Source organism: Battus philenor, unplaced genomic scaffold, assembly GCF_028537555.1.
Source record: "Battus philenor isolate CCGP_79_NKW_IND1 unplaced genomic scaffold, ilBatPhil1.0.hap1 SCAF_3, whole genome shotgun sequence".
Taxonomy (NCBI): Eukaryota; Metazoa; Arthropoda; class Insecta; order Lepidoptera; family Papilionidae; genus Battus; species Battus philenor.
Window position 1 is genome coordinate 13369665 of NW_027181693.1, and position 19922 is coordinate 13389586.

Here is a 19922-nt window from a genome sequence, read left to right on the forward strand (position 1 = left end):
CTGTTCGCCTTCGGAATTACAAATCTGGATCTTCATGCATTAATAGCGCGGTGCAATTCGCAGATCACTACAAAACATATCTAAAAACAACCATAATGTGTTATTAGGATTCTTTTAATAACTATTTTTATGATCCATTAAAATAGACAAAACCGCTTTTTAACAATTAAAAACAGTCCTTTTCATATTTAATATGCTTTAAAATAACTAATAAAATCATTAAGATTGCTGTGAATAAAATCAATTTGAAATTGCATTTAAAAAGTGAAAGAAAAATCGCCATTTCTCGTTCTACCTATCTAAAATGAAATCAGTCTGGACGGATATAAAAGTGATGCTCTGCTTCAAGAGCAATCAACTTTTTAGCTAAGTTTTAATTTAACGCATTAACTTTATTCAAGAGAAATGTCGACGGAAATGGTTTCGAATAACTTTTCTATATTCTTTCACTATCATCTGATTAGAGTGAACTATGGATCTATACATTACAAACCACCGGGGAAAAAGCACTGAAAGTACTTGCTATATCTGTGGAAAGGCAATAGGGACGAGATACTTGAAGTTGTAGGTAGCCACATAGCAAAACAGATGACCGCCAGTGCCGGCCTTACGGTTCTGGAGTAGAGACCACGGACCTGCAAGCGCACCACAGAACGTGACACAGAAAACACGACTTTGTTAAGGTCATTGGAAGACGCTGGATGCTGGTAATTTACAATTGGTCCAATTGGAAATTTATGGGGGAGTAATATATCTGGCAGAGATCGTCCTATGGCAAAAATGATGATGATTATGATGATGATAATAAAACACTTGCTGGTAACGTGTAGAATACTTCTGAACAAATATTGCTACTTGGGCTTTGGGTTTTGTCAAATATGTGATGCGGTAAACCAGTCAATACCAAAAGTACAGAAATAAATAACATCCAAAAAGTTCGCAATAATTTTGATTCAACAATAAAAATACATCAAGGATTTTTTATACCCGCCAGATAGCATCCATACATCCTGATTGGATACGTTTGAGAAGCTGTATAAAATATTTTAGGTTGTAGCATTGACGTCTTTTAGACCGGACTACATAACTATTTTCTAGGACATTGAAACGTTTAGTATTATTAGAACTTACTCTTCTCTGATAATGAAATATACCCAATGAGCATAAAACTAAGGAGAACCACTACGACCTAGACAACGATATAACCATGAATAAATTCATAACGAATTTTTATGTTGTGAAGGTAGAAGCCAGAGGCATAACAGCAAAATCTCTTTATCTGCTAAAACTGAGAGCGAAAATTTCTGAATTAGTTTTCTTAGAAAGCATAGACAGGATCGTTAAAAATTTAGTAAAGGTGACACCAATACATTTCAGGAATGCCTAAAATGAAAATAAACCTACTATAAAAGTAGTCAGCCCCAAGCACCGTACTCAGCTCCTCACCCTACAACACGCGATGGACCACGCATCCGTATAATAAATCCATGGAATGGTATGATGTTAAGTCTCTTAACGAGACATAACCAAACGTTTACACGAGATAGATAACATACAATATTAATAGAAATAATATCATAAAAATGTACGAGAATATGTTCGATTAATAAAACGTTGTATTTATTCTTTTGAAAGGAATCCAATCTTATATCGTTCAGGAGCAAATCGGCGTACAATGAGAAATGTAGGAACTATTTACCGGATGACAACTGAGCAGTCCGACACAACACATGCTATTGTTTCGATAAATGCGACCTAACTGCGGACGCACGGGATTATATTACATAAGCTTCTTTAAATTTAAGAGATAAATAGATGAATCAGTTATTTATTTTATATTTAATACGTTGTTAAACTATACGCATTACCCGTAAAACATTCGCTTTATTAGGGTTAAACTAGTTAACCTACACTATAAATTTTATGTTTTAGTAAACATAAAATTTATCAAAAAAATTTTACACCAAAACCACGTGCAGACAATGGAAATTAGCGCTAGACTAGCTAGATGTCATGCAGACAGCATGCGATTTTTGTACATAATCTCAAAGCCAAACACATAAACAACGGCCTGGTACAATTTCCACTGAAAACGAGCGATCATTTTAGGTTCCAGAGGTTTTCACACATTTGTGGTACGCATATGTACCATCCGTGACGAAAGGGTTAAAATAAATTTGAAAATATTATATTATGAGTGTATTACTTCTAAAACATTCGATAAAACCTTTTATTTTCAAAGCAATGGAGAAGCAAAAGGTATGACGACTGTAAGTGTTTGTAGGGAACAACGCCATTGTGGATACGATCAGCACGTAGCGTGATACGATCGTTACAACAGTGCGAGCGCAATAAAGACGACAATAAAAGCATCGAAAATGCTTTTGACGCGATTAGATTGCGGGGGACAATGACGAGGCGCTCCCATTCGGACGCAACCAATCCATCATTCGACGGAGATTTATGTTCGACTAACATCAGAGTCACGAGCGCTCCGGAAGCGCCGGAAATATTATTGTTTCGGTCAATTTACGAACACTAAACGGACTCCGCGGATCACGTGTTGAAACAAGAAAGATACAGCTCTACTCATTCGAAATAAAGAAGTCTGAACTACAATTATCTGATTAACGCGAATATTACTACAAATAAAACTAGATTTTAAGGATTATATTGCGGAATTTATTATATATCGGCATGGACTAAGACTCGGGCTGAGGTTTTGGACAACAACAGGCTTTAGTTATTCCGAGTTAAGTACAAACATACTAATTTTTGAACAATCAATCAACAATTTATGCAGAATGAGCTCACGGCATCTTAAAATCTTGCAGTGTTACTTGATTTTGTATTTAATTAAATAATAGTAAATAATATAAAATGATTGCTAAAATGTCGCATAATTGATGGCGACTGGAAAAGTTACGGGCAAATGGAAATGAGATTAATGAAGATGAGGATAGTTCATGTTTAGAGGATCACGACACATCAATGAGTATAACGATGCGACGAAAAGGTTATTTATGAATACTTAGAAGCACACTAAGACAAAAATTTAAGACCAATGGTTTATAGGCAATATTAGGAGTGAAGACCATGTCCTGGTAAGCGCAACTTAAGAACCGCAAAATTAACAGACGAACGCTTCCAACCAGCGTTATTGAAAATGGATGAGGAATGTCTATGTCTAACAGTGGACGTCGAACAGCTGAAACAATGGTAATGATGATGACTAGAAACACTCATGCCCTTAACCTTCTCTATAAAAATTTAGTTTTTTTTTTTAGGTTTTACTTCAGTCTCCGTAGATACATGGGCTGCAACAGCTTAGTTCTACACCTGTTCACGTATGCTGTAGTGTACTCGAAACGTCGGGAATATAAAGATATAATAAACCCTTATATAAAGAGTAAAAATTATTAAATTCAATTTAGGCATTAAATATACGAAGCTACCAGACAGAAGTAAATTTTTTCTTTTTCATCTTTATAAAACATTGTGAAACAAATGTTTACAACTCTAAAACATAACGTGAATGCCATTATGTTAATTTTTGGTGGGTACGAGCAGAATAATTTGCTTGTAATTGAAATGATTCTATTTGTTTCACTGGACAAAGAAGTTACTTTTTATTAAGAACATTCTTAGGCTTCTGGTTTTAATCACATTTCTCATACTTTTTATTTTAACTAACAATTTACTTTATGTAATCTACGTATTATTTTTATATTAATAAGCCTTTTTCATGATTATTTTACAAGGCCTTTTTGAAATGTAAATGAAAGTAAAACATCCGACTCTCATATTGCAAACGAATTAAGAATATTAATGTTGTTTGAAGTCGTTAAATTTTTATAATTCTCTCTGTAATTCGTTGGAACACCGAATATAACATTAAAAATGTAAAAGCGTAATGTCAAAGTTGTACGCGGTTTCGGTAAAGCAGAGACCAATTTTTTATATGAAATTGAATTTATATAAAACTATAAAATATATACCTAATTATTTTTTAATAATTGCGCTAACAGATTTGTCTAAAGTTATTGACCTGTTGCAGCCCAAGAGAAAAAGTAAATAAAAAAAAACGTAATTCCACTAAGGAATAATAACTTTATTTATGATTTAATTCGTTTTTTTTTTTCATTTAAAAACACAAAAACATGAAAAAATACTTGCCGATTTGATGAAGTATTTCTCAGCTTTAAAACTAAAGCACCTATAACCAATCACCTAGTATAAAGTAATCACTCTGAAATATGTTACATTAATTTATTTTTTCTATTAAAATGCCATACTTCAGTAACATCTGATAGTACAGTCTTCTAAGCAGACAGTTAACAATAATTAATTTTAATATGTAGTGAGTAATCCTATTTTAAATTTCCCTTTTTTACTATATCATTAACACGTTATTTATTATTTCTGAAACCATTGATTTTTCGATAAGTGAAGTGTAATTGCCAACAAATGAGGTATAAATTCACTCTATTGAAACTGTTACACGTAAACAATAAATCCGTAGATTAAAATAAACACACTACAATATAATTTACTTGAAGAGCTAAGTTAATGTACTTTTAGTATGTATAAACGGCGTCTTGTGTACGTAACTATATTACAGCCTCGTACAGGGCACGCGTCGTACCAAGCCGTCGGAGTTCCACTTGTAATATTGATGTGATCGATTCCGCATTATACTCGTACACTACGCTAATTCAAATAGGCCGCCGCACCGAAGACGTTCCTTGAATGAACACGCGCGACATACACAGCCGATATTACCTTTGCATCGACGTGATATTATCAATACATTCAAATATAGTAGCTATCAGGAATTAGATATCGCCGTCTTGTTATATGGTTCACCAACAGAAGCAGTGAGGCATTACCATTGCACATTTTAGTTAAAACACGAGAGTTGGGATGAAAGTTAAAAAAAAAAACTTTCCTTTGCTCTTAAATATTTGACGTAAAAACGAAAAATCTTGATAGAATTATCCTTGATTAATCCCATTTATACTAAATTATAGTAGTGTACTATTAATCGTCGTCTATTATTATAACATTGCATAAATAAAGTCTCTATAATACTTTTTTTATTCGAGTCAAACAAACCTGGTACTTATAATATCAAGTTCACTACATCAGCCAATTTTTTATAATAAAATAAAATGTATTAAAATAATTATAAAATATTACTATATTACTCAAAAATATTATCTTACGAAATGGAATCTTGTGGTTATAAAAGAAAGTCTTGAATATAGATGTAAAAGAGGCAAGCAAAATGGAGCCGCGGTAATTGAATTTTAAAAAGACTTAAATATCGCTTGAAATACAGTAGAAATATCTCGTTCAAATTATTCAAATAGCGCAAACCCTCATTGTTTTTATACGAAATAGACTGAAAGCAATATTCAAAAACAGAATGGCGCTCTTAAATTTCATTATCGGACAATATTTGAAGACAGTCAAATTAGGGATTCCTATCTTCCAAATGGAATTATTCATGAAGCCTCCAATCCAATAACGCGAGTTCTGTGGATCGATTCGTTCGCTACTGAGGAGAATTTGAAACTGAAAATATTTCACATGCTCCCATATAAACGAACTGTCTCTGTGACTTCTGACATACTGCTTCGTCATCAGATTGCACAATAGCTTTTTTATTATTCTTTTCCTTACAATGTTCGGTGATATTAGATGCTGACAACCTTAAAAGCTTTGTCGAAATAAAAATTGCAATATTCACCTTCTCATTCTTACTCCTTACTTATCAGTATTATTATTACCATTTAGCGTAAACTTTAATAATTTCATGTTACTGTAACGCTAATGAATGTTTATTTATATTCATTTCTTCCTTACAAGGAAAAATATTAAAGACTAAATAATATATGTTTTCTGCGCCGTGTTTTTTCATTATTTGCTTTGAAAAAAGTTGACCACCGCTGATATTAATAAATAACACGGTATTAAAATTCAAAATATTATACATAAGAAATACAAAATCAGTTCTAACAAAAATTAGCAAATAAAATGGTTTAATCACGTTAAAATCTTCAGTAAAGTTCGGAAAACCTTTAAAATTGAAGTGATCACAAAATAACTTTATCGCTTAGATGGAAAGATAACAACTTTAGCAGGAATAAAAGCATAATTAGCGCGAACAACGAACGAAGGAGGCCCAAAATCGCCACGGAACGTTACATTTTCAAATAGAACTGTTTTGAATTGGTCTCGGGTCAGGACCGACCGAAGTAATAAGACTTTAACCCCGCGAGCCTCTTAACTTATCCCAAGCTGTCGAAACGACCAATCTCCGGCCGAACAACGATTCAACGCCAGTACTATTTTTTTTTCAGAGTAATTAAGTGAACAATACGCTTTCCTTTAAAACAATCTGCGCGCGAAACTAAGTGCTCTCGTTTGAAATATCGCTGAAGCCACTTCCGGGAAAACCGTGCCGTCGCGTGCAACATTTATCTTTGTTTCCGTGGTTCCCATAATTTAGATCATAAAACGAAATGAACGTGTAGATGTCGCTTGATCGTTGATTTATCAAGTATACGTAAGTATTAATAATATAATTGTGTTGAAGCGCTAATATCTTTGAATTTTTCAAGAGCATGTTTCGTTAACAATATTACCGGTAACATATAAGAGACTTCTATCTGTCCTATTAATCAATGGGGGAGGCTTATGTTCGGCCGTGGACGTCTATGGCTGAAATAATGATGATGACAAGATAATTTTGTCTAAACAATAAAAATTGTTTTTTTAGTTCTCCAATAATTAACATTCAAAAATTATATTAAATAAATATTGAATAATGACGCAACAATTTAATTTTGTAATTCATAAAAAGAGACAGAGACAATTAAAATTAAATTGGATCGTTTACATTGTACCACGCTTTGTATTTCTGAAGCTTATTTAGGAATTGCTTACATAGCGTCCTCTGCTAAATACTCTTTGTTCGTAAACGGCCATTATTCTTTTGAATTTATTCTTATCTTGCAGTAATAAACGAAACTTAAGGAGCATTTTCCAGAATCCAGCTTCAGCAGTTTATAAAATAATGCGAAATGAGAAAAATTTGTCATGTGAAACAATAAAAGAAATATGTATTTATTGTTTCAAATAGGCTTTGTTGGGCACTTTCGAAAACTATGAATTGAATTGAAACCAAAATAATGAATATTATTTTGGTTTAAATTTTTATATACTACTGCCAGGATTAAAATGTTTTTTCTACTGACACGACCCTAGCAAAAAAAGTCGATACGCATTTTCTTTATTTCTCACGTGTAACTAAGCTAATAAGTAAATGTTCACCTTTTTGTTTTCACATTCAAATACTAACAATAATTTAATCTGACCGAAAGGTTTCATTCGTTCAAATCGTTTAATTCCTGGATCTTTAAATGGACAAACCGTGCCCATATCTAAATCTTACTAATCCCTTCATCTCGTGCGGATCTAACTCAAACAGAGCGAGCGATATGAGCAGAAACTTTACAATGAACATTGCTTTTGGGTAATCACAGGAAACGAATGTATTTACGCATACATGTATTACATATATACTTGTTTGTGAATGTGTTATACTCCTGTAAAAATAATAATAGCACTTTCCACCGTATAGTCACATTTTATATTTTTACCTGTATCGGTTACTTCAGAATTACTAGTTAGTTGATTAGTCTTAAATTTTTAAATACTTAATCTATGTTATGCGAAATAAAAACTAAACAACGATTGATTTGTTATCCAGAGTATTGTGAAAAAACCAAGATCTAAAGATCCTCTGTCTTTGAAATGGATGGTGTAAATGAAAACCTACACAGAATAACCCTTGAATCTGTGCGTGCGAAGAAAAAAAGAGATGGTAAGAGAATATGAGAAGGATCGAGTAATAATCCATATTATCACGGCAACTTTTTAGATAGGATGTTGATTCTTTATCTTATTTAATAAAAATAAAAGTCTTTCTACCAAACGTCAATTAAATAAGTATTATTAGCATCGAATATTAAAAGTAATTTTATCTATCGGAAAGAAATGTCGCTTTCTTATGTTATATTCATACGACTACATTTTTAGTAAGTTTTTATTTCTAATCAACAATATATTCACCTTCGTTATCAACAAACTTTTGCCATCTAGTACACAAATTTTCAATGCCGGAGCGGTAAATCAATCGGTTTCTCTGTAAAATATGTCCACTAAAACGAAATCACTCTTCGATCCCCCTAATATGTATAATTGCCAGATTATAAGGTTTAAGGGGGACGTACCTGGTAGGATGTTACGGCGAGTTGCGAGAGGCCGTCGACGTAGGGCCCGAGCACGGCGTGTTCGCGCACGCGAAGCGAGCGCCTCGTGGTCTCAGGGTCCAGCAGGTCGTGCACACGTTCGTTGTAAATCTCCATGTACGAGACCTCCACCTGCACCAATAAACAAGTTTACTTACAGCATCTCTTACGTCATTTAACATAGCGTCTTTATTATTTAAAGTTTCCATTTAAATAGATTCATCAAGGACTGTTACAAAAATAATACATTCAGCGCGTGTTTTGGAGGCAAGTTGCGGCACTCAAAAGTGTATTTCGTTGATGTCGCAGTTTGTATTTATTTTATTTAACACTAAATATTACAATGTATTAATATATCAATGTATATAAGTAAATATATGTAGTATTGAGCAAAGTTATAGGTCGCGATGTCGATTCCTATATAATTCACACTTTATGCATTAATTATATAGAATTGCCACTGCTTACAAACAAACTTTTATTGGAAGAGCAGCAGCGTCCTGTGCGAACCATAATACTAAACTGCGATGGTCTACCCGCCTGCCAACCGAGGCGCTTATGGTATATCCCCATAGATATCTTTGCAGGAGGTCGATGCCTTGCAGTGGGCGTCTATGGGCTGAAAAACGAAATATAGGTGAGTTTATATGTACGCGTTAACTAACCGCTACTTGTTCTTCATCTCTTTTCATATTATTATGGTGTCTGTAAAAAAATGTCTTGAATAATAAGACCAGACCGCCCATTGTAATTTTATTTATTTATTATGAATCTACGTTTTTTTCTGAAGTATACAATATAGAGCTGTAAATAATTCAATAAATATTTAAAAAAATATATCAATTTCGGTTACTTTTACAGACATATTTAGATATTTTCAAAGGCAAAAATTTTCCGTTTACAAAAAATAATCTTTACTGAACAGTTCATGCTTCGCCTGGATATGTACCTTCACCATATATTTCCGATACAAACAGTTAAAAGGGGCCTGCATACAGCGCCTTTTATGACTTTCAAAAAGAATAACTGATAAAAAAATTATCAACTAAAATTAACGATAAATAATGAATATGTACAGCTTAGAATAAAACAATAGGTAAGCAAAACGATGTATGTGTTTATTCACTTATTTATTTTAATACCTATTGTCTACCGTATGTCCTGAAAACATTTTCTTTTTACTTTGTGCAAAATATTAAGTTTTTACATTTTATGAATCACGGTATCCGTAATTAATTTTTCGTAACGTTTAAATCATCTAAATGCCTTTAATAAATCTAATAAAGACCTGAACAATATTTTTCTTGAAATCCGTTCGTAGCAAATTTGTTTTCTCCGGTATCCCGGCACGCCCATTAGTATAATTACATCCTGTGGCAATCTTTCGTACAGAAAGATCAGAACTAAAATACGCCTAAATGGAATCCCTTGGGAGATTTATTTCTGGCCCTAGTCTTCGTTACACGGATAAAGGTAAAAAGCGAACTCGTAATATAATAAACCGACCCGTGTAAAGTGTAACTTCTCAACTCACTTTAGTATTACTAGTATTACCCACACTTTTACCAAAAAATGAATTTTATTCTTATGTTTACTATGTATTGAAACTTTGAGTAACAATAGATGAACTAAAGTGACATAGCTTAACGTAGTTGCAGATTAAAGTAACTAAGAAAGGGACTAATATGTAGCTACTTCCGCTATGTAGCAGTAGTCGTGCAATGAAGTGCACCGCCCGCCAGTCCGCTGATAAATGCGCGTGCGGTAAACAATACGAAACACAACTACCACCGTTTAATCACTCAACACGTGTTTCACCCCTCCACGGGGCATCCTCAGGAGATGTTACACCGACCAATGCCAAACAACCCTATTGTCTATTGTCTCATGTGAAGATGTCAGGTCATACAGTCAGGTTTATACAAACAAACTACCTTATAAGTGAGTGCGGGTGGCGACTGCTGCCGGGCGATCCTTTCGAAGAGTGCATCGCAAAGACGTGGAATGATGCCGCCCTCGTCGGCACCTGGCGCCCCCATCATCGTGTATGACTTGCCCGAACCTGGAGCAAAAGAAATTTCAGTCAGAAACATGTTGTATTATGTCAAATGTTGCGTAAGGAATATCCCTAAAGTTGTATCACTTTTCTATACATCTCCAGCAGGCCAGGTTTTAATATAATTTCAATGTTAGAAAACGCAGAATATATAAAAAAATTGAATGAGATATGATATATATACATTAGTTTAACGTAATTGCAGCAGTAGCGCTACTGGACATTGGACTCCCCATTATTAGAAAGCGGCCTGCATCCACCGCTCCCGACGACCTTAACAAGGTCGTGCCCGCCTGGTAGAGCACGTTTTATACTAAGTTTGCTGGTCTGTGTCTCCACTCCAGAATCATAAGCTTCTAGCGGTATTCAGTTCAGCACGCGGCATCATACGGGCTACCCACTGCTAAATAAAATCCGCTGTGCTATATCTCGGTTATTTTCATGCCTCTGTGGATCTCTTTATTTATGATCCGATGCATATACGATTCATATACTCAATAAGAAAATTTAGCTTTGATTAAATTAAAAACGTTCATACATGGAAAAGACCATTTTTATCAAAAATAGACAAAACAAAGAACCGCAACAAAAATGTATTCCATAAGTAAGAACAAAAAAGATACACGAAAACATTGGCATAAAATGAAGTTTAACAATGTTGCAAAGATATGCAAAGTTTTGCAAAGTAAATAAATTGTACAAATTTGATAACAATAGTGAACAGTAAACTGGAAATCTTGGCAGAATATCAAAGGAAGTTTTAAAATATTCTTGTTAAAAGTTAACCTTTGAGTGTTTCCATTTTTTTACTTTGGTTTAAGTATCATATGGTTATTATCATACGTTCATTTTACAAAAATTTTGCATTCAGTACAAAATTGCAAATATAAAAAATAAAATAAATGTTTAATAAAATTACTTGTAGTGTTAATAATAATATCTGTCATTTAGCTCTTCATTTAAAGTTTGAGTACTTTCACAAAAAATGCCAATTTAGCATTAAGCCAACTCACAGTTAATTACTTAAAATTGTCGTAACGAACTTGGCTTAATTAGCAAAATTTTAATTAACATCATGCTGGAGAGCCAGCATTTCTGAAAACAAAGCAAAATACTTTGTCCCTCGGACATCGTTCTTATTATGATTTTAAATAAAATGATTTTTAAATTTAGAATTGCTAATGTCTAATTTTGTACTTTCCTTTTTTAAAAATCATTTTCAAGGTTATAACTATGAAATTCAATATATTTTATCACATAAACGATCTACAGTTAATACACGAAAATGCAAGACACTTTCCTTATGTTAAGGGATTTAAATGTAATCGGTGTTGCATAGATACTGCATATGTGCAGTTTCTCTTTGTGCCGCCTCTGTATCAATCCGGCTTAAACATAAGCCTTCGATAGAGAACGTTAGGAAAATTCTTAAGCTCCGAAATATTAGAAAATATCGAATCTTGATAAAATGTATGATATAAATGTGTCTGAGAGTTGAATCTGCAATATATTATGTTTGGAACTTAAATATACGAAAGCTATTTTCCGAATGCAATCGTATGCATTTTTGTGCGCTATTGTTGTAAGCGAACATATTTCTTGGAATGTTCTGCTTTGTCGGAGATACTCGTAAATAATATTTAATAGTAGCCAAGTACAATAACTGCATTCATCATACATCGTCGTTATTATAGACAAGTATACTATACACGCATTCATTTACTCAGCAGACAGTGAACAAATATATACATATAAACAAATTATTCAGTTCAGTTGTTAGCGTTTTATTACGCGTGGTTTAAATTTTTCTTCACTCGAAAGTCGACCCGCTACCCCGCAAAAATTTTCCAAGAATTTGGTTAGGTCAGTTTCCTCGGCCCTCCAACTCCATAGAGTTTTAAGAACCGAACAGCACAAGGCCCGGAAAAAAACATTAAACACATGTAAATTCATCTGTAATTGAAATATGTACTTAACACGCAACCCTTTTTCAAGAAAAAGGTTCTAAGTTTTATATTTTGCTTACTTAAAACATATAACCTTAAAAATCAAAATTTGGTGGTTTAGTTTACAAGGTTTGTGTTTAGAAAAACATTTGGAGATTATTTTTCTCTATACAGTGTGCAAAAAACGAAGACAAAAAGAAAAAAATAGTATTCCTGTGTGATAGACTACAACACGTAGCAACGAATCTTCTTGTTTTACGGATTACGGCTCTTATTCAATTTTTAGAAAAAAAAAAGAAGAGAAAAGATCAAGAAAATTATATTGCATATACATTGGTTGATTGGTAATAGGTTTGAAAGCTATAAATGGGTAAAATTAGGTTTTCTGCTGTCAATTAATGAATAACACTCCCCCATCCGAAAGTCAATTGTTTCGGAAATAATAACTAAGTTTAAGATAATATTGTAATTTTTAAAATTCGGATTCATCATCATTCATGTCAGCCGATAGATTGTAAGGCATAGACCTACCCCAAAGACTGGTCAAATTCAGATTACTACATATTAAAATTTTATTATTGTTTACTATATGTCCTGCTGGACCAAGAGAAAAAAAAAGATTAATTTAATATATTTTAAGAATGAAAGCTTTTACACCTATAACCAATCCATAATATCCATACCCAAGCACTTAGCATATATAACTTTAGCTGCTAATAAGCTGTGAATAGCTCTACATTGTCATAGACAGGACGTACGTATTATTTATTACTATCGTATTGCCATTTTTGTAACATTATAGCATACCAAAACGCATACACACATATTCATTTACATATAAATAGACAGAATTTTTTAAATTGTTTAATTTAAAACTTATTACAAATTAATGTACTTGAAGTTGAAATTACTAATTACAGTAAATTGTTTATTTAATTTGCATTTCGGCAGTATTTCTCGCCCTATTGCAAAAGTAGCTAATGCGCTAGACTACGGTTGAAGAGCTTTTAGAAACTCCGCACTGTATGCTGCAGTAATTGTTTGCTATGTCGGTGCACAGAAGGTAATTGCACTGACCTCTGGAGTCAATGCATTAGTTTAATTGAAACAGTATACGAAACAATTAATTAATTTTTTATTATTATTATTCCCTTTAAATTACTAAGTTTTAAAAGACTCCCGACAAATGCCAATTTATCCTGAAGGTTTCTTTTTTAAAAAAATACGTAAATATAGAATAACATTTTTGTCTTAACGGCAAAAAATACAATATTTTGTACCGTCGTGAATATTTTACAATGTTGTAAAAGTTACTGTATCCATTTTTTTAATGGTAAAAATACATAGAAAACAAGTACCCAACAATATAATACTTTGGTTATCCTTGCTATATAAAATCTATAGAACCTGTAAATTAACAATCTAATCATTTTACCTTATTTATGACTGCATAAGAAAAACACTTTAACGGAGTACAATCATAACAATAGCCTAAGTATACAGTACAGTACAAAGATGTTACGTACAATTTCAAACATAGGTATTATAAATTTGTAACTGTATCGTAACCTCAGGATAAGCCGTTCGTTTGCTCTCAACGGTTTTTATCAATGTCACTAAAATTACAAACTTGTCTCGTAATCATAAGTTACGTACGTTATCCAAACTATAACAAAATATTTAATGAATACTAAAACACTATTCTTGGACAACATTAAAGGTTTTTTTTTGACTGGCTAGATCAATAAATTAAAAAAAAATATCCTAAAATTTAAAAATAGTATTCTTTACTTATTTATCGTACATTACATTATTCTACCACATATTTTTAAAAATTACCTACAACTTAATACCACGTTTCAGCTTCGTTATAGAATTGAAATTAAAAAGAATGACTTTTACGATCTTCGTTGTGGTCTTAGTCCGCAACAAAGTCTAGACAGACTTCGATCAAGAAAGGCTAAGGGTGACGAAGATCTATCTCGTGGTACTAATTACCAGTTCAAAGGTGATCATACTATAGTGCTCCCGACGTGGGACGTACCACAATCATCCCCACACATACCTATGTCGCGGTACAGCAGTTTCAGTGGCAATATAATTTTAGGGATGTCCTTCAGCGACGACTACTGAAACTAACATCGAATGTTGTGCGGCACATGATAGAGTCTGACAGTAGAGTTATCTTTGAGCAAAAAAACTTGGGCATATTTATAGAGTCAAGATTTAAAATTTTTTGTACGATCATTTTGGCGTTTGGATGCTTTGTATTAGATGGTATCTAAATGGATACCTGTGATTATCCCGATTGTAAATATTTTAATAAAATTAATATGGTTGTAAATTTGAAGATCAAATACCGCGGCCAACAACCGTGATTCTGTTATAATTTGTTCCCATTCTTATTAACCAACAGAAAATATATGAAATAGAATTAAATAGTAAAAAAACAAAAGGTAGGAACCATGCTTTATCTCCAACATAAATAAGACATAAATAGGCACGCGTAGGTGCATACGGGGACCAAACAATTATTCTTTACTACGATTACAGAGATAGTCACATTTTACCGAACTAAATAGACAGTATAACAAATGGTACGCCAAGTTTTAAAGTAATAATAATACAAATGTTAAAAATATACCCCCATGTATAACTCTGCATTACAAATATTTGTCTAGAGCAGACAGATACCGAGAACGTCACGAGTGTTGTTTTGTATGTCCATGTGTGTGTGTATAGACCAACCATCTTAAAGGCAGTAGTCTTTTTTATTATACCAAAAAACATCAATTATGGTAAAAATATAAAAGTAATCAGTAGAAACGAAAGTCATTTTCACCAAAAAACAAACATTTAGAATGTAATAACGATGACACTTCAACGCAAATCACAGTGGTCATTAGGCAAAATGAAGACCGTATGAAGATCGAGAATAATCATATGAAATAAAGAGTTGACGCAAATTTGATAAGAAATAATCAGTAAAAGCACATAGCGCTTCAATTTGCTTAAACGCCAAACTGTGTTGCCGACGAATAGTGTCACGGTAAACGAACTGGAGCAAAATGCATTGACCTCTGAAAGTTTAATGCAATTTGAGCGGCGTTACTCGGAGCCAAGTGTTACTTTAGATTGGCGTCGATAAAATAAAATAGGTTTGAGTAAGAGTTCTCCCAGGCTTTGGAGTACGAAAGTTCAAGCGTGACTTCGGCGTCTAGTGAGAGATGATCCCGGGCTCTGGCTCCTGTCCAACTGCCTAGGTTTAGACCTCCCGTCACTGCTAATCCCCGGCCCGAAGATGAGACATCTATTGAGAATATTGTTCTATTTTAAAGGTTCTATTTTAAATTTGTTTTAAAGGAAAACAACGTATGTTAAAACAAGTGTATACATTAACGACAGATGTGCATAACTTTTTAAAAATTTTACAACGTTTTACGTGGATTTATACTTGATTCGTTTTTTACTTGAAAAGAAAATCTGTTTTAATATAGAAGTAAAGAATAATTTACATTTAAATTATTTCATAAACATAAAAAGTATGATAACAATATAGAATGCGGGTGTCTCAATACGCAAAGGAATATGATCGCGACGTTTATTAAATGTCGAGAAGAAACGAACCCGTGGACTCTTTCAAAATGTTATTCATGTATAGCCAATTTGTTCAACAACTTTTTAGATATGATATATCATAGTAATCAACAATAAGTATAAAAGTTTTTAACTAATAAAAATAATTTATTTAATAATAGTAAAGGAAACAAACAGTAAAATGTACATAGATAACTTAAACAACCAATCCACAAAACTTTATACTAAAAAATATTTCTAACGTCTTACCAGTTAATATTTTTTGTTGCCTTGACTGTATTAATGTATTTTAAACACAAAGGTTAAAAGTTCATAATAAGCAGAGGTTAAGATTTAGTTATAACTTTTTCTTTAAGTTTTCTTACATTTATTTGTCATTTTTAAGTTTCAATCTTTATCAACTTTTTTCTTCAACTAACAGATGTTTTATATTGAACAACGACTGTTACGGTTATGAAGTAAAACGTAATTATGCGTTACGTGCACCAGATGAAGTGTGAGTAATTGGAAATCATTTAACGATCTACCTTCATTTCACGGAGAGAAGCGCGGCTACTGCAACAATTAATGAACGCAAATACTCGCTAGTTTAATCCTCTGCACGGGTTAAGTTGTAAGAGGTTCTCATACTAATATACAATAAATTGAAATCAAATATTACGTTATATCTAAATATCATTCTGAACTTAAGAAATGATACTAGCAATACCAATAAGCTTTGGGCCAGAGTTTCCGACCTGGAGCCCACACCCCACAAGAGGCAGTTCTAAAATAGACTCGACGCAAGTTTAACCCTTTCGCTTTAATATAAAAACAATTTATGTTACATAGGGGGCGTAAGAATTTTAGAAATGCTAAGAGCATGGTGCAAAAATATGTTGAGACGCGCTGTGTGGACAGTATAGACAAGGAAGAAGTCGTCGGAAGACGCTGAATGTAAGCCGCTATAATTTTCAATAGTGATTGTAATAATTAAATAAAAATCTGAATCAAAAATTATATTTACATCCCGTTTTAGATATTCAATAAAACAAAAAAAGGCAATAAGAGCCAACGCTTTGTGTTTATTCGTTTTTTTTTTAACTAAATGATTAAGCTACACCAAAACTGTAGATTATAGAATAAAGCTAAGATATGCATATACCTCTGCCTGATTTTTTATTACCCTCAATGACAAGGATAGACTAGCACCATCAATATCATATGGAAAAGCAATTCAGAAAAGCTCAATACGCGCCCGCCAGCTCTGGAAAATTGCGCCATGTCGCAAGTGACACAAAGCTGGCACCTGCAATTTTAGGTCACCCGGACACGGCACCTGCTTTAAAATCTTTTGTTCTCGTTTCCGCGCAGCTCGCCGCGTTACGTACGAAAATGTATTTAAACACTAACTTCATAAAATATGTTTCATGTTACACATAAACTTGTATTTTTTATTGTTTATAATAACACGTGGTATTTTATTTCAAATTTCGGTAAAACTTCTCCACAGTCTATTTTGATGTCGGTGCGTACCTTCACCGGTGCGTATTGCTTCGAATACTGAGGTAGAGCGTGGTTTGGCTTTGATTGTAACAGGACATGGGACTGCGGCGGGAGAAAGAATGATGGAAGTCATTTGTTTCCGAATCAAAAAATCGTACTGTAGAGTTTTTTTAAAATTTATGGAATTGGGTACAAAAGAGTGACTACACATCTGTGCTCTACATATAACCTATTGAACGTATAAGATAGTATCACACAAGCTCAGGAACTACCCGACCTAGCGGCCACAATCCGAAACAATTAAAATTAAATACTTTGGCAATAGACACAACTACCGCTATAGTATCTATCAAAACAAACTTTTGTAAAAGTGAATTACCACTATGTCCAGAAATAGTTGCCGTGGCGGTATCGGCGAATAGAATAGTCATCTCCTCTCCCCCGTGGTAGCAGAAACAGTCGGCCAAGGTAAGAATTTTAGCATATACTCTCCCATATGATAGATATCTTATTGTTAATATTGAGAAAGCTATGTACAGCAGTGAACAGCAGTGAAGTTCTGCGATTGAAACGATGATCACACGAATAAGTCAAGTAATAGCCAAACGTCTTTAGGGGAGACAAAAAATACTTGTACGACTAAATTTTGTCATAAATAACACCAATCATACAATGTATTTGGTATAAATACAATGTATATGGTATAAGTATACACGTTTCATTACCATAAATACTAAATTTCTTTTGTGAAATATATATTTCTTTTTTTTACTTTTGTATTATTTTCTTCTAAAATATATTATTTCATTTTAAAGCAAAAATAAATATTTATTTAGTTATAATAAAAATGTATTACAAATAAAAACCTATAAAGAAAATATTCTTAAATTTTATGTACTACAAGAAACGAAATAATTTTAAGATTTTTTATATTTATTCAGAAGAACTCTTTGTCGTGTTGTCGAAAATTCGAGGGCAGAGACAAGCACCAAAGATGTAACTCATAAGGATTCATGAAAAAGATAAAAAATATAATAAGATCTCGTTTGGAATCTTTCCTTGATGCTTGAGATGCCGAACCTTGCTTGACTTTGAACACAATACAAAAATTTTTCGAATCCATTACTACGAATTGTTTAGATGTCGACGTTGACATCTATTGAAATACTGTCAATGATATAGCAAGCAAAGCGATCGAGGAAATTGATTAATATACGTACTTGAGTGTACAAGGAGGAGGTATATATGTATGATTTACTATGCTCTTTGTTTTCACACTATGTTCTGCAATGGGCTAGGATACTTTATTATTAATAGTATCCTTGTGTTATAGACCAGAACACGTTGCAACTAATATCATCACGTTTTGTAGACTACTACTCATCTTTATGTAGAAAATAATATCATAATTGTTCACTATTTGTCCCTACACACATAGTACTATCGGAAATTATAAACCTGTCACATTCCAAAAATATATTGATACAACTTATTTCATAGTGATCACTTCATACAGGTGTTTGTAAATAGGTGTAAAAGTTTTAAAGCTTTTTTATTTGATATTTACATTTACGTTTAAGGTTTTTACACCTTTACTCGGTAACTCTTATTTTAATTAAGGAACTACGAAAAAAATGGTTAAGTAGGAATAGACATTTTTTTACATTGGTTCTTTTTCTTTTGAAACTTTGTTTTTTCTTTCTACTGTCGTTACTTCTAGATAATATTGCACTAATATTTCGAGGTATGCATTTAGTTCACACACTTCGTATATAGAATTATAGTGAAGAATTTACTATAAGAAATCGATTACATGTACAACAACTGAACTGTTCATTAGTAAAATAATTTTAAAATGAACATTTCGTTCGTAACAAACGGTCTGCGTGCCCCTCTCACCGAAGGAGTACGAACAAACGACGTTGAGTAAACACGAGCAAGTTGCTGACCGCAGTTGACCCGCGAACTCCAAACTCTTGTTTATTTTAGCCCTTGTCCGTCTCTAGCAGACAAATCGCTCAGTCCACTAAACTATTTCTCCGCTCACAAATATAAAGCGATGGACAACACAAATAAATACATTAATTTCCCACAATACGCCCGGAGGAAACATACCAAATTGTAACATTTGTAATATAAACGACGTCGAGTCTTTAGGACATCATATAAGGAATTCAATGGAAATATTTTATTTACGATCTTAAATAATTTATTTGAGATACGAGTATAACGGAATTATGAGGAACGTTTTTACGGAGAGAAAAAATTATACGCGAAGACAATAGTAATAACAATATTTTCTTATCCAATAAACACCAGACAGTAAATTAAGATATTTACAAAATTTTTAAAAGTAGTAAATATTTTGAAGTCAGTCAAAAATAAAAAGAGCGTATAAGGATCTAATCAACAATTATCACTAAAGCATACATAACATAAAATTTATTTTTTAAATAACTGTTAATTATTAAAACATTAAATCAATAAATAAAGTGATCCTTCAGAAAGTCATTTTGTTTG

The 19922-nt window shown here is 32.8% G+C and overlaps 1 protein-coding gene across 1 annotated transcript in view; it reads right to left on the minus strand.

The window, feature by feature from the left end:
* Nucleotides 1-19922, minus strand: part of Khc-73 (Kinesin heavy chain 73) — a 184268-nt gene that overhangs the window by 39418 nt on the left and 124928 nt on the right. The window contains exons 4-5 of the mRNA XM_068770894.1: nt 10253-10380; nt 8301-8450 (exon numbers count right to left, since the gene is read on the minus strand). Coding sequence (XP_068626995.1) covers nt 8301-8450; nt 10253-10380 — 278 coding nt within the window. The remainder of the gene's footprint in view (nt 1-8300; nt 8451-10252; nt 10381-19922) is intronic.